The sequence below is a fragment of the Canis lupus genome, chromosome 16 (genome assembly GCF_048164855.1).
Source record: "Canis lupus baileyi chromosome 16, mCanLup2.hap1, whole genome shotgun sequence".
Lineage (NCBI taxonomy): Eukaryota > Metazoa > Chordata > Mammalia > Carnivora > Canidae > Canis > Canis lupus.
The window spans coordinates 13089708-13102318 of NC_132853.1; the positions used below are offsets into that span (position 1 = coordinate 13089708).

General features: G+C 62.6%; 1 protein-coding gene across 4 annotated transcripts in view; it reads left to right on the top strand.

Moving 5' to 3' along the window:
* Positions 1-204: 204 nt before the first annotated feature.
* CACNA1B (calcium voltage-gated channel subunit alpha1 B) overlaps positions 205-12611 on the top strand; it is a 195640-nt gene continuing 183233 nt past the window's right edge. For all 4 annotated transcript variants that reach the window (XM_072778906.1, XM_072778907.1, XM_072778908.1 and 1 more), the window contains exons 1-3: positions 205-499; positions 1473-1579; positions 5052-5191. In XM_072778906.1, the coding sequence (XP_072635007.1) occupies positions 220-499; positions 1473-1579; positions 5052-5191 (527 nt within the window). In that variant the 5' untranslated portion in view covers positions 205-219. The remainder of the gene's footprint in view (positions 500-1472; positions 1580-5051; positions 5192-12611) is intronic.

Here is a 12611-nt window from a genome sequence, read left to right on the forward strand (position 1 = left end):
GGGCGGGGCGAGCGCCGATTGGCCGGGAGCCGCCACGTGACCGGCCCCTTATAGGGCGTGGTGCGGGCGGTGGAGTCGGGTGCGGCGGCGGGGCCGGGCGAGGTCCGGTGCGGGTCCCGCGGCTCCGCTGCTGCTCGGCTCCGGGCGCCTGGCTGTCGCGCCCAGCGCCCTCCCTGCCGGGGCCGCCGGGCCGGGGGATGCGCGCGGCGCCCGGGAACCATGGTCCGCTTCGGGGACGAGCTGGGCAGCCGCTATGGGGGCGCCGGCGGGGAGCGGGCTCGGGGCGGCGGGGCCGGCGGGGCGGGCGGCCCGGGCCCCGGGGGGCTGCAGCCGGGCCAGCGGGTGCTCTACAAGCAGTCGATCGCGCAGCGCGCGCGGACCATGGCGCTGTACAACCCCATCCCGGTCAAGCAGAACTGCTTCACCGTCAACCGCTCGCTCTTCGTCTTCAGCGAGGACAACGTCGTTCGCAAATACGCCAAGCGCATCACCGAGTGGCCATATCCTGCCGGGGGCCGGGCCGCGCGGGGGCCGGGGGACCGGCCGAGGTCGCGGGGACGGGCCGGGGTGCGGCGTCCGGCGTCGGCGCCCCGGCTGGCCTGGGTGGGGCGGCCTGGGCGGGGGGCCGGGGCCGGGGCGGGGGCTGGGGCGGGTCGCGTGCTGCGCCCAGTGGCCATCTTTCCCGGGGTCGGGAGGAGGGTGCGACCTGGGGAGAGGCGGATGGGGACGCGGCTCTCGGCGAGGAGGGGGCGGGGCGGAGCTCCGGGGCCCTCCGCGCGCCGCGTGTGCGTGTGTGTGAGTGCGCGCGCGCGCGTGGTGTTGGTGGCGGCGGCTGCGGGAGCGGGCTGGACGCTGGGTGGAGCCCCCTGTCCCTGGACTCGTCCCTTCGCTCCCTGGGTGTGGGTGCAGAGCGCGCGGCCAGCCTGGAGGGCACCCGAGGGCGAATCCGTGTCTGTGTAGGTGTGGGCGCCCCTGTGGACGCGAGCCCGGGCGCGTGCCTGGCTGCAGGTGCCTGCGTGTGTGTGCGGGCATTCCATGAACCCGGTGGTGCGCGTGCGTGCGTTCAGGACCCTGGGTACACGTATGTTCGAGTGCCTCTGTGGGTCCATGTGGCTACGTGTCCCCAGGTCGGGGTGTGCGCCTGCGCGGGGTCCTTCCTCCGGCCTCGCGCGGGGGGCGCAGTCCCCTCCCTTGGGTCGCGGGGAGCCGGGCGGAGCGGGGGCGCTGTCCGCGGTGCTGACGGCCGCCGGGACGTGCGGAGGGGCTGGCCGCGGACACTGCAGAGGCTCCGCCCCGAGGCGGCCTCGGGCTGAGGGCGGGGAGCACGGCGTGGGCTTCCCGCCGGCCCTTCCCAGCCCCTCCGGAGGGGGCCTGGCCGCGGCTGCTGCACTGCATGCCCCGCGCTCCGTGGGCCTCGGCCTTCGCGCCTACCTTCCCCCGTGGCGCCTCCTGGCCAGTCCTTAACCCACGCACTCCGTTTGAGTACATGATCCTGGCCACTATCATCGCCAACTGTATCGTGCTGGCACTGGAGCAGCACCTTCCCGACGGGGACAAGACGCCCATGTCTGAGCGGCTGGTGAGTGTGGTGGCGGCCGGGTGGCAGCCGCTTGCCCGATTCCACGACCCTCCAGGATCCGTGGGTCGGTTTAGGTTCCTGGAGCAGGCTCATCCAGGTGGCTCCCTTCTTTTTGCGAGAACGCAAGCAGCGAACACCTCCCTCAGGGACGAGAGGACTGGGGTAGCCAGCCCAGCCCCTGATAGGAAGGATGACTTGAGAGAGGCCACGTTGGCTAGCAGCTCCTCTGCCCTGGTCCACAGCCAACCCATACCCGGAATGGGCTGTCCAGATCCATGACCTTAACTCTTGATCCAAGAAACTAAGTGAAACCTAAGACGGGGAAGGGGCATTAGTAATGGCCCAGGGTCGGGAATGTCAGGGTCTCTGAGCACCCTGGTGAGGGGTGGCCTGGCTGCCACCCTTTCCTGCAGGGCCGGTCCCTGTGGTAGGGACCTGGGTCTAGGGACTGTCCACTTGTCCTTCAGAGTTGTCTTTCCTGCTCTGCTTGGAATCCCTTCCCCTTAGGGCCACCCCTTTATATAGGAGGCACTCCTTCCCAGGCCTTCTTCCCAAACATCTTGAATCATTTTCACCCACTCCTGTCAAGAGCTCCACAGATCCCTGTGGTGTCCTCTATTGCACATGAGAATCAACAGTCTAGGGCAGGGTCTCTGGAGGGACAGAGACAGAGGAAGGGTGGTATTTGGAGCACTGAGCCCCATTTCAAAGGTGAGGCCATGTCCCCTAGCCCCCCAGTCTTTCCTGCTGACCTGACCCTTTTGCTTGGGCTCGGTGTAGGCTCCTAGGCCTGAGAGATTGAGCCTCAAAGTGGGGAGGGGACTGGAGAGGGGGCCTGGGGCCTGGCTGCAGAGCTGCAGAGGTCCTAAGGTCCCTGAGAGACAGCCCACCTCCTGGGGGCATTGAGCATGGAGAGAGAATCCCTCTTTCCTGGTACCCTGGCAAGTGATGATTGACCCTCTCCATAGCTTCTCTTCCTAACTTCAGTGGGACAAGGCAGTAGGCTCACCGTAGGAGCCCTGAATGCCTCCCCTCCCTGCCATCCCAGGCCAGGGGTGGGGAAGGGAAGACAGAGTGAGGCTGACCTTGGGCAAGGCACCAAAAGACGGCAAGGAAGTGGACATCAGGGGACGGGAGGTTCCTGGAGCAGCCCTAAGCAGGCACTTGGAAGGCCAGGGTTGTGGGAGAGGAGAGGTATGAAGGAAGGCATGGCCGTGCCACCTGGCAAGAGTGGGTGTGGTCCCCGTGGGTGACTCTTACCCCATGTGGAGCTAGACAGGTCACTGGCCTCCTGTGGGCCTCATGTGCACACTGGTGTTGCGTGTGCTTGTGCTGAGCGTCTGTTCTGGAGGCCGGAGAAAAGGGTGAAAGTGAGAGCACGGAACCTCTGCCAGGCCACAGGGCGTGGCCGTGCCTCCAGGGAAGTCTGGCAGGGGTAGGGCCAGAAGGCAACAGGCCAAGAAATGGTGGGGGGCAGGGAGGCCAGCAGACAGCAGTTGGTCTCAGGCTTGTCCCTGGTGGGTGGCAGGTTCGAATGGGCCAGCCGGACATCTGAGCAAGTCTGAACTCCCGCTTTCCCGGTGAGGGAAGGTTTGCTTTTGGTGATGGGGGTGGGCCATTGGGAAGACAAGCAGAATGAGCCCAGCCTGGGCTGGGCCTAGAGGCCTGAGGAGCCCTCCTGACCTTAGTCCTGTGTGCAGACATAGGCCTTAGACTCCTGGTCGGAGAGAAGGCTGCACACACAGCAGAGCCTGGAGAGGAGGGGCTGTGGCAGCTTTGGCCTTCAGTCCAGGAGGCTTGTGCTGGTGCCAGGGGAGTAGGTTTGGGGCTTGGTGGTGCAAGGACAGCCTCTTCATTGTTTGCCAGCCTGGCCCAGGGTGGGGCCTCCACAGCTCCCTGTCTCTGGAGGCTCTGCTTCCCAGCCACCTATCAGCCTTTAGCCAGGACCCTCAGCTGGCAGTCCGACCCCACCTCTCCCCAAGCCAGCCCTCAAGAGAGGGGCTGGGGGAAGAGCCATGAAGAGAGGGACCTGGGGTGGGGCCACACCCCATCTCCCAGCTCTGGCCTGCTCTCTTATGTGTCCAGAAGCTCTCTGTGAAGATGTGTGTGTTCGAGCCAAGCTGTTCCCTGGGCCAGATGGTCAGCAGCCCCTTCCCTTGGGGAGAGGGGACCCTCCAACTTGGCTGGACCTAAAGCTTCCAGGGGATGATGTCTGTCATGAGTCAGCATCTGGGTAGCAGAATGGGAGAGCTGGGCTGCCCGGGCCCCTGGGGGCGGTAGCTTCTGCCAGGCACAGCTGGGAAGGCGGCCCAGGAGCAGGGGTTACCAGGTCAGATAGGGAGAGCTCCTGAGGACCAGCTCCTTGGGGGAGGAAGGCACAGGGCGCTGGCCCTCAATGGGAGCCCATCTGGCTCTCCTGTCCCCTGCAGCCCCCAGGTGGCTGTCCTCCAGTCCTCCAGCACTGGCCCCTCTCTGGCAGGGCAGAGCCAGTTTCTGAAGGGCCTCCTGTGGCTTCCTGAGGGCAGGCCCTTCCCACTATCTGCTCACCTGCTTTTTGCAACAGCAGCCTTGGAGCACAGGTGTCCAGAGTCAGCACTCAGGCTATTTCTTAGGCCAACCCTCCCAGTGCACTCCCTTGGCCCAGTTCCCTGGGGCGCACCAGCACCAAAGCTCTCTATGCCACCCTCCCCCAGAGAGCGATGCTCCTGGTTACTTACTGCACTGTCTCTGCATGCCTCTGTGTGGCATCCTCGTCCCCAAGCTCCATGCAGCTTGTTTCCTGCCTTGCTCAGCACCAGAGGGGTCTGGCCCTTGTTGATGCTCTTGGCTGAGTGACAAGATTGCTTTGGTCACACTGTCCCCTCCACCTGGAATTCCTTTCCTTGCTGCCCAGCTGGATGCCTTACTCTCCAGAGGCTCCCTGAGGCTGGGCTGTATTTGTGCCCATCAAGATTTATATTTGCAAGTTATGATTATCCAGAAGATGTGTGCTGAATGACTAAGTGGGTCCTGGGTTGCACTCTAGGGACTTGGGGCATCATCCAGGCAACTTCTGTAGTGGTTGGAGCTCAGGACCAAACCCAGGTCGCTCAGGGTTTGAATATGGCTCTCTTTCCAACAAACTGTGAGTCTCCAGCCTAGACCCTGACCTCGCTGTGCCTGTTCCCTTTAGGAACAGGATGAGAACAGTGCTTAACACACGGGGCGTTGGATGGAGTATAGGAACGCTCACAAATGTTGTCAACTGCTGCAGGGCTTCGAGGGGTGGGCCGTCCCAGGACCCCTCCCCATTGTGACTGGGATGTCACTGGCTATGGGAGCAGGGCGGAGGAGCAGGCTGGCTAGAGGCAAGGGCCAAGTTGGAGATGTCTGTGGGTGGCGAGGCTGAGTGGGGAGTCAGAGCTGGGGCCATGGCTGCGGTGTGGCTGCTAGCCTCGGGGGTGGTGGCGATCCTCTCTCTGCTTCTCCCCAGGACGACACAGAGCCCTATTTTATTGGCATCTTCTGCTTTGAGGCGGGGATCAAGATCATAGCTCTGGGCTTTGTCTTCCACAAGGGCTCCTACCTGCGGAACGGCTGGAACGTCATGGACTTTGTGGTGGTTCTCACAGGGTAGGCGGCCAGGGCCCAGGGTGCGCCCTTGCTTGGGGCTGGGGGTTGGGCCGCAGTGTGCACGCCCGGCCGCGCGGGTGTGGCGGGTGCGGGCGGCTGCTGAGGACAGGCTGGCCGCCCCCCTCCCGCTCTGGGGCCGGGTTGTTGCCCGAGGGTGGCCGTCTTGGCTGAAGGGCTCACTGGCAGTGCTCGGTCCCAGGTGAGGCTGCTGCAGAGCCACAGGCCGGGCCCGCTGGCTCCGTGGGGGCGGGGCGAGGGGCGGGGCGAGGGGCGGGGCGGGGCTCCCGGGGCAGGGGCGGGGCTGTGGGCTCCAGCCTTGCCAACGTCCAACGTCCGGCGGACGTCCACGATCAGGGCCCAGGGCCGCAAGCGAGGTCGGCCAGCGGCGGCGGGAGGTGCGCTGGTTCCCGCCTGGGGAGCTCGCGGAAGCACATTCTTAGAGCAGGCGCTGCGCTGGGATGAGTTCGTGCGCCTGATGCGCTTCCTCAGTGTGTCCCACCCACTACGTTCCTCCCCGAATGGCCCCTGATAGTGACCGGTTTGTGGTTCCCAGAGCAGTCCAGGAGGACGGGCTCGGCGCAAGGCGAGGCAGGGCACCTCGCTTGTCGCCTGCGAGCCGGTCCCCTGGGTCCCTGTCTGTCCCTAGCCCTGGAGCAGAGCTGTTGCTTCTGCTCGGGTGCAGTGGCTGAGTGCTTGGGGAATTGGCTCCACAGGACCTGTTTGCACAGCGCAGGCCCCAGGGACCGCAGTCTCCTCTTCCCTGGGGCCTCGGTCCTCCTCCTCTCCTCCTCCTCGGAAAGACCCGGAGCCCAGATCAGGGGGAGGGAGCAGGCCTTGCCGTGGCCCCGAACACTCCTTCCCAAGGCTGGTGATTGTGAACATGGCCTCTGACCTTGTGCTGGGCTGAGCTGCCTTAGTGCAGTGAGCACGTGTGCAGAGGTGCTTTGGGCAGAAGGCAGGGATGGAGGAGGGCACAGCAGGTGCCCCAGGTCTGGGGCTCAGGCCTCCACGGGCTCCTGCGTGTGAGAGGACACAGATTGGCTAACTAGCCTCTGGGCTCCCGCAGACGGGCTCTCGGGGTGCCTGCCTGCCCTGTCCCTGTTTGCTCCAGGTGGTGATGGCTCGGCCGCAGTGTCTGGGCACCCCCAGTGAACATCAGGGAGCATCACTGAGCATCAGGAAGCATCAGGGAGCAACAGCGAGCATCGGGGAGCATCAGGGAGCATCAGCGAACATCAGGGAGCATTGGGGAGCATCAGGGAGCATCAGGGAGCAACAGGGAGCATCAGGGCCTCTCAGCTGGCTGCTGTCTCGCAGGGATGGCACCGCTGACTGCTTGCCCTCTGTGCCAGAGCCCATGCACTTCCCTGCACCACCACCGATGGGATGGGTGCCTCTGGAATCTGAATTAGTAGGTTTTCTGCACCAGGGGCTGATTTCCCTTCCATGCTTCATAGTGACTGGGAAGGGAGCAGGAGTGGAAAGCCTTCTGCTGGGAGAAGTGGGGTTCTGAGGCAAGGTGGACGCAGCCCACAGCTGCCTGAGCCTGGGGCACTCCCACTCCCTGGTGGGGGTGGTGTTGGTGAATTTGCCAAAATTCCTCTGAGGCCTGGTGGAGATCGCAGCCCTGTGGACGATGCTGGCGGGGGTGTGCAGGTGACTGTGGCCCAGTCCACGGGGCTCCGGGTAGGGTATCCAGGAGTGTCCCTGTGTATATTGCTCCCTCCCTCTAGGCATGCGTCCCTGAGGACAACAGTGCTTATTTTTCAGGGTGTCTCTGGAGCCTTGCTTGGGGTGACCCCCAGGAGGGGTCAGAGGAGAGCATCTGCTGAATTAACGGGTTACTGAAGCAGGGGTGCAGGGAACAGTCTGGGAGGTCTAGTCCTGCCCCTGGGAGGCCATCGAGGTGTAGAGTGTCTGGGCTTCTGGGAGCAAGGCAGGGAGGCAGAGCAGCCCCTGCTGACGCCCTGGCAGGACCCCTGGTCTTCTGAGAGATGCATCCTGCTTCCAGGTCAGGGGGCCGGTCCCTCCGTGGGGTTGTGCCCAGTGACGCACAGGAGGGTAGAGGATGGGCTCACCTTGGCCCCAGTGAGGGGTCCGCGGTCCTGCCCCTTCTTTGGAGACCCCTCTCTCTGTGCATTTGTTTTCTCTCTGATTTTTCTCTTTCTTGGGTCCCCTTCTCTCCTGCGCTCTGTCGTCCACTCACCCCTGTCTCTGCATCTCTGCCTCCTTCCCTTCTTCTCCCTGTTGTACTTCCTTGGTCCTGTCTCTGCCTTTCCCACCTACTCTCTCTCTCTACTCTCTCTGTCTCTGTCTTTTCCTCTTGTTCTTTCTTGCTCTTTTTCTCTTTCTGGCCTTGTTCTGCGTCTCTCCTCGGGGAGGCAGAGCCTCTGCTCTGTCTGCAGGAAGAGGGCCAGGGTTGGCACCAGTGGTTTCCAGGCTCCCTCTCTCTGCACATTGTCCCCAGAGGTGGCTCTAGGTTGGGAGCGGGCCCCTAGGTGGGGAGGGGGTCACCCGGGAGCCCAGAGTCGCACGGGGAACCTGAGCCCAGAGTCTCACGGGGAACCTGCTCTGTTGCTCCTGCTTGCAGCTCACAGGGACTCATGCACCTGGGTGTGTTTGCACATGGGCATGTGCTAGAAGGAGGCCCCAGGTCCATTTTGGGCTGAGTGCTAGCCCGTGGGGAATCCAGGGAGTTACCCTGACCCAGCCGCCCCAGAGCTGAGGTCCCTGTGGGTGGCCATGGGAGGGGCATTACTTCTCATTACTTTGTTGTTTTTAATTAGGGTTTAGTTAATTGGCGCTCAGAGGGCTGGAGGCCCAGGGTGGGGAGGGGAGACTGGCTGGGGAGGCCTTGTTGCTTGGTGAAGCCCAGCTTGTCCCTCGAGGCCACCTGGGGACCCTGTGCTTCTGAGGCTGGTGAATAGGTCATGGGAGGAGCCTGGGGCGGGGTGGGGTCCTGACCTTGCCTCAGGAAATGCTCTCTCCCTCATATACCCACCTGTAAATCAAACCTAGCTTCACCCTTGGTGGTAGGGGGCACAGCACCTTGTCCTGGCTCCAGGGGAATGAGCTGAGGGCTGTCCTGCCTGTGGTCCTTCTGTCTGCTCTCTCGTCCACGCACCTGCCTGCTAATCATTTGTTGACCACCCAGCACTCATTTATGCAGAATTTGCTGAGCCTCTGCCAGACACTGGGGACACAGCAGTGGACAAAACCCCTGAGGCCTGTGGGCAGCTTTCCGGGGGGCACAGTCTCCCCAGACCTGCTGTTTCTCCTTATTGTGGATAGTCTTCCTAGAACATTACACTTCACTTAACGTGAGATGTTTCCTTGTGGCCCTCACGACCCCTGCCCCTGAATATATGACAATATATCACTGCATTTGCGGGTGGGGTGCCATGAAGATTACGCCATCCTTTAGTTCCCTGCATGCAAGAGGCAATAAGGGGTGCAGAGTGCGGCCTGGGAAGCTGCTGCGTGTGGGATGCTGGGGGAATCCTCCACGGTGAGTTTGGAATGATGTGAGGGATGAGCCACCTAGATACTTAGGGAGGCTGTGGTGAAGGTGTCAGCGCAGGGCACAGGCGAACTGCTGGTCAAGACTAGGCAGGATCCTTGGGGAAGCCGCCCTCTGAGCCCAGGGACCTGAGTTTGTGGGTTGGGACTGGCCAGTGAGGTGGGTGGAGAACCCCAAGAGGAAAGTGGATGGTGTTTCAGGAAGGAGGAGCTCTTCTTGAACAGAAGCAGGAGGAGGATGCACAGTTGAGGATGGCATTCAGCAGCGTGCACGTGGTGGGCTCCTGACAGTGGCTTGCCGGGAAGTGCTCTTGCAGCAACGGAGGAGGGGTTCGTGGTGAGCACCTGTGGTGGCTCTTCTTTTCCAGGGTGTTTTGTAGCAAAGCAAGGCAGAAGCTGGGGTAGTAGCAGAAGGGAGATGAAGGGGCAGGATGAGGGCTGGAGCCTGTGGGCTCGTCCAGGAGGCAAGGACTAGCAGGGGACGTAGACAGCAAGTGCTGGAGAGACATCCTGGGTGGATGAGGGGAGGTGCCACCAGGGGGTGTCTGGGTCTCTCAGTGGGAAGCAGAGGTGGGGGTGGCCCCCCCCCCCCCCGCCCCGGGGCAGGGCGGGGGGAGGTGGAGCCAAGTGTGCCCTGGGCTGGCCTGTGAGGAAGCAGCGTCCGTGCACCAGGACTCAGACTGTTGTGTGACTGGTGAACTCGGAAGCAACACGCGGGCTAAGATGCGGTGCAGAGAGAAGGTTAGAGGCTGATGTACAAGGACCAACGGGGTGTGAGACGGGGAGGGACAGGGAGAGGGATGGCGAGACGGAGAGAATGGCTTCGTCCCATCTCCCACCTCCTCCTTGGCTTCCTCTCTGTGCACGTTCCCTCCTGTCCTCTGTGTGGAGCAGTCCACCCCCTCGTGCACTTGGAAGGTACTTGTCAAATGCTCTAGCTGCTAGGGACATGGTGATGACAGGGGGGCTGCCTTCTCCTGGGGGCGATGGTGAAGAGCAGTGGCGAGCACATGGCCTGGGCAGGTTGAGGATGAAGTTTGTCCCTCCGTGGGGGTCAGGAAGGTCCCTGAGAAGCACTTTGCTTTGCAGAGGAACAGGCAGGATGGGTGGGTCTCATGCAGGAGGCCGCGGGGCCATGGGGGGCTCTGGGCGCAGGGCTGGCTGGATATGCTGGGGTCTTGCACTGCGCTGCAGCTGGAGGGATCACTGGCCTGGTCCTGGTGCCCAGGAAACCCTGAGGCAACCCTGGTGTGGCACCTGTACCACAGCCCGTCTGTGTGTGACTTCCTGAGGCTGCCCCCTTCACTGTCTCCATCCTCCCAATCCCCTTCGAAGCCCCGCCACACCTTTGGTCCTAAGGGTTGATTCCAGCTGGTGTTCAGGGCGGGGGTGGGGGTAGGGTCCCCTCAGACCCCAGGGGCCTCTTCCTGCTGGCAGAGAGCCCAAATCTCCAAGCCCTGAGTATCCCTGCTCCTGCCATAGCCTCAGTCTGGTGCTTTCCTTGCTGGTCCTAGGGGACAGCAGAGAAATGTGTCCCAGCTCAGGTGGTTGGCTCCTCTAGGGGACCTTTCCAACCGCAGCTTCTCATTTTACTTCAAATTAAACTGGGATTTCTTTCCAGGACATGTAATTAGAGCTCAAGGTCCTGCCTCCCTGGACCGGGCCTCCTGTGGGAAGGGGAGGGGGAGTGGGCTGCAGTGCGTTGGGGTGGGGAGGGGAGTTTGGTCATGTGGCCAGCCCTTGGCCACCAGTAGGCCTGCTGCTTCCTGTCAAGCAGGGGACATGAACAGCCTGCCTCCTGGCACCAAGGAGGCCTGGCTAAAGAAGGTGGTGAGGTGCAGGAGAGTGCTGTGGAGAGTGCTCCCCCCTGCCCTGGGTCAGAGGGGTCCAGAGGTGTGGACCCAGGTGAGCAGTGACTTGTGCATCCAAGTGTGGACACCAGGGAGCTGATGACAGGTGACTTCACACCTGAATACAGGGGGACCCTGTGTGTGAGTTTGAGATGACAAGAGACACCATATCTCAGTGCCCAGCAACAGTGGGTTTGGACGTGGGCTGCCCTGTGTGTGTCCGAGCCCTGGGCGCCGGAGCAGTGTCATGTCATGCCTGGTCAGGTTAGGTGGTTCCTGGGGGGGTCTCTATGCCTGGTCAGGTCAGGGGGTTCCTGGGTGGGGGGGTCTCTATACCTGGTCAGGTCAGGGTTCCTGGGGGGTCTCTATGCCTGGTCAGGTCAGGGGGTTCCTGGAGGGGTCTTTATGCCTGGTCAGGTCAGGGGGGTCCTGGGGGTCTCTATGCCTGGTCAGCTCAGGGAGTTCCTGGGGGGGTCTCTATGCCTGGTCTGGTTAGGGTAGTACCTGGTCAGGTTGGTGGTTGCTGAGTTGGTGCTGGGTCTGGTTGGGGGTTTGCTGGATTTTTTCTCCTTGTCTTCACCTGGGGCTGGAAACAGGCTCCTCAACATGTAGCTGGGACCAAGGGGAGGGGGGCTGAGCTCTAACAAGTGGTCCCCGGAGCAGCCGAAGGAGGCTGCTGAAGTCTCAGGTCCTCTAGGCAGCATCCAGGGGCATCACTGATGATCCAGACCTTTCTGTGGACCCCAGGGTGCTGTGGTATCATGGAGAAGTTCACCCCCAGAGTGGGCTGGGGATGGACCGGGCAAGGTGCTGTGTGCTCCCCCCCCCTCCCGGTGCCTTCCGGTTGACTGTGGGCTCCTGGGGTCTGCTGGTCCCTGGGGCCAGGCCTGGAGCTCCGAGCTGGCTTATGTAACTGGAAGGAGGTGGGTAGGGTGGAATCCCGGCCTCCCTCAGCAGCACACGCCCCCGGGCTAGGTATTTATAGAGGACCGGCTCACTCCCCTCCGCTTGCCGCCTCTCATGTCTCCTCTCTCCTACTCCCCTTCCCCCTTCTTCCTCTGTTTTGGGGTTCTTCACGCTCTCTGGGGCTGGAAGCAGCCAGACCCAGGCCCCTTTTCAGGCGGTGCCCACAGAACCCCCCACTCCCGCCTTATGTCCAGCGGCATGGCTGAGGGGGCCACCAAGGGCCCAGTGATCCTGGGTAGGGCAGGGGATCCAGATCGTTGGCCCTCAGGAGCTGAGCTGTGCTGCGGGCAGCGGACTCCAGATTCAGGCTCTGGTCCTGGGGTGTCCTGAAAGTTGGCTGGGCCTAGGCCTTCCCATGTGTGGTGGGCATTGGAGGGCTTCTGGGCAGGAGCCTCAGGTCAGTGTGCAGATGCCTCGGGGGCCCTGCATGGCCTGGGAGCACCTTTTCCATGCCATCTAACACAGCAGCCTGAGGGAATATTGGCCCAGTCTCTGCAAACCTGCTGCCATGGAGCCCAGGGCAGAGATACAGCCAGCTGCTTCCTGGGCAGCTCTGTGGACAGAGAGTGAGGAGGTTTCATCCTGAGGGAGCCTTGGAGCCTCGGGGGTCAGACTTGGGGCCCCTCCACCCAGCTCCCATCAGGTTCCTCAGGGAGGGATGGAGGGGAGGTGGGTGGTGCAGCCTGGGGACATCAGTGGAGTTTTGGCTGCTGGGAGGGGATAGGGTGCTGGAAGGCGGCTTCTGGGAAGGGAGGGGACACAGCCAGGCTGCTCCGTCCTGGGTCTGGGGCTGGTGGGCTGGGGAGCCGCAACCAGAGTTCTGAGATGGGCTCCGAATTAGTTGTCAACCTTTCAGAAGAAAGAGCTTCGGGGCTCCTGGTGGCTCAGTTTGTGAGGTGTCTGATTCTTGACCTCAGGGTCCTGAGTTCAAGCTTCTCATTGGGCTCTACCCTGGGCATGGAGCCAGCCTGCTGAAAAATAAAAAAAGAAGCAGAAGAAGGAACTTTTACATGAAAATCTGCATTTCCATCTGGCTTGGGAGAGGCCCGGAAGCCTCTGTTCCCTTGGGCTCCTGCAGGTCTGTG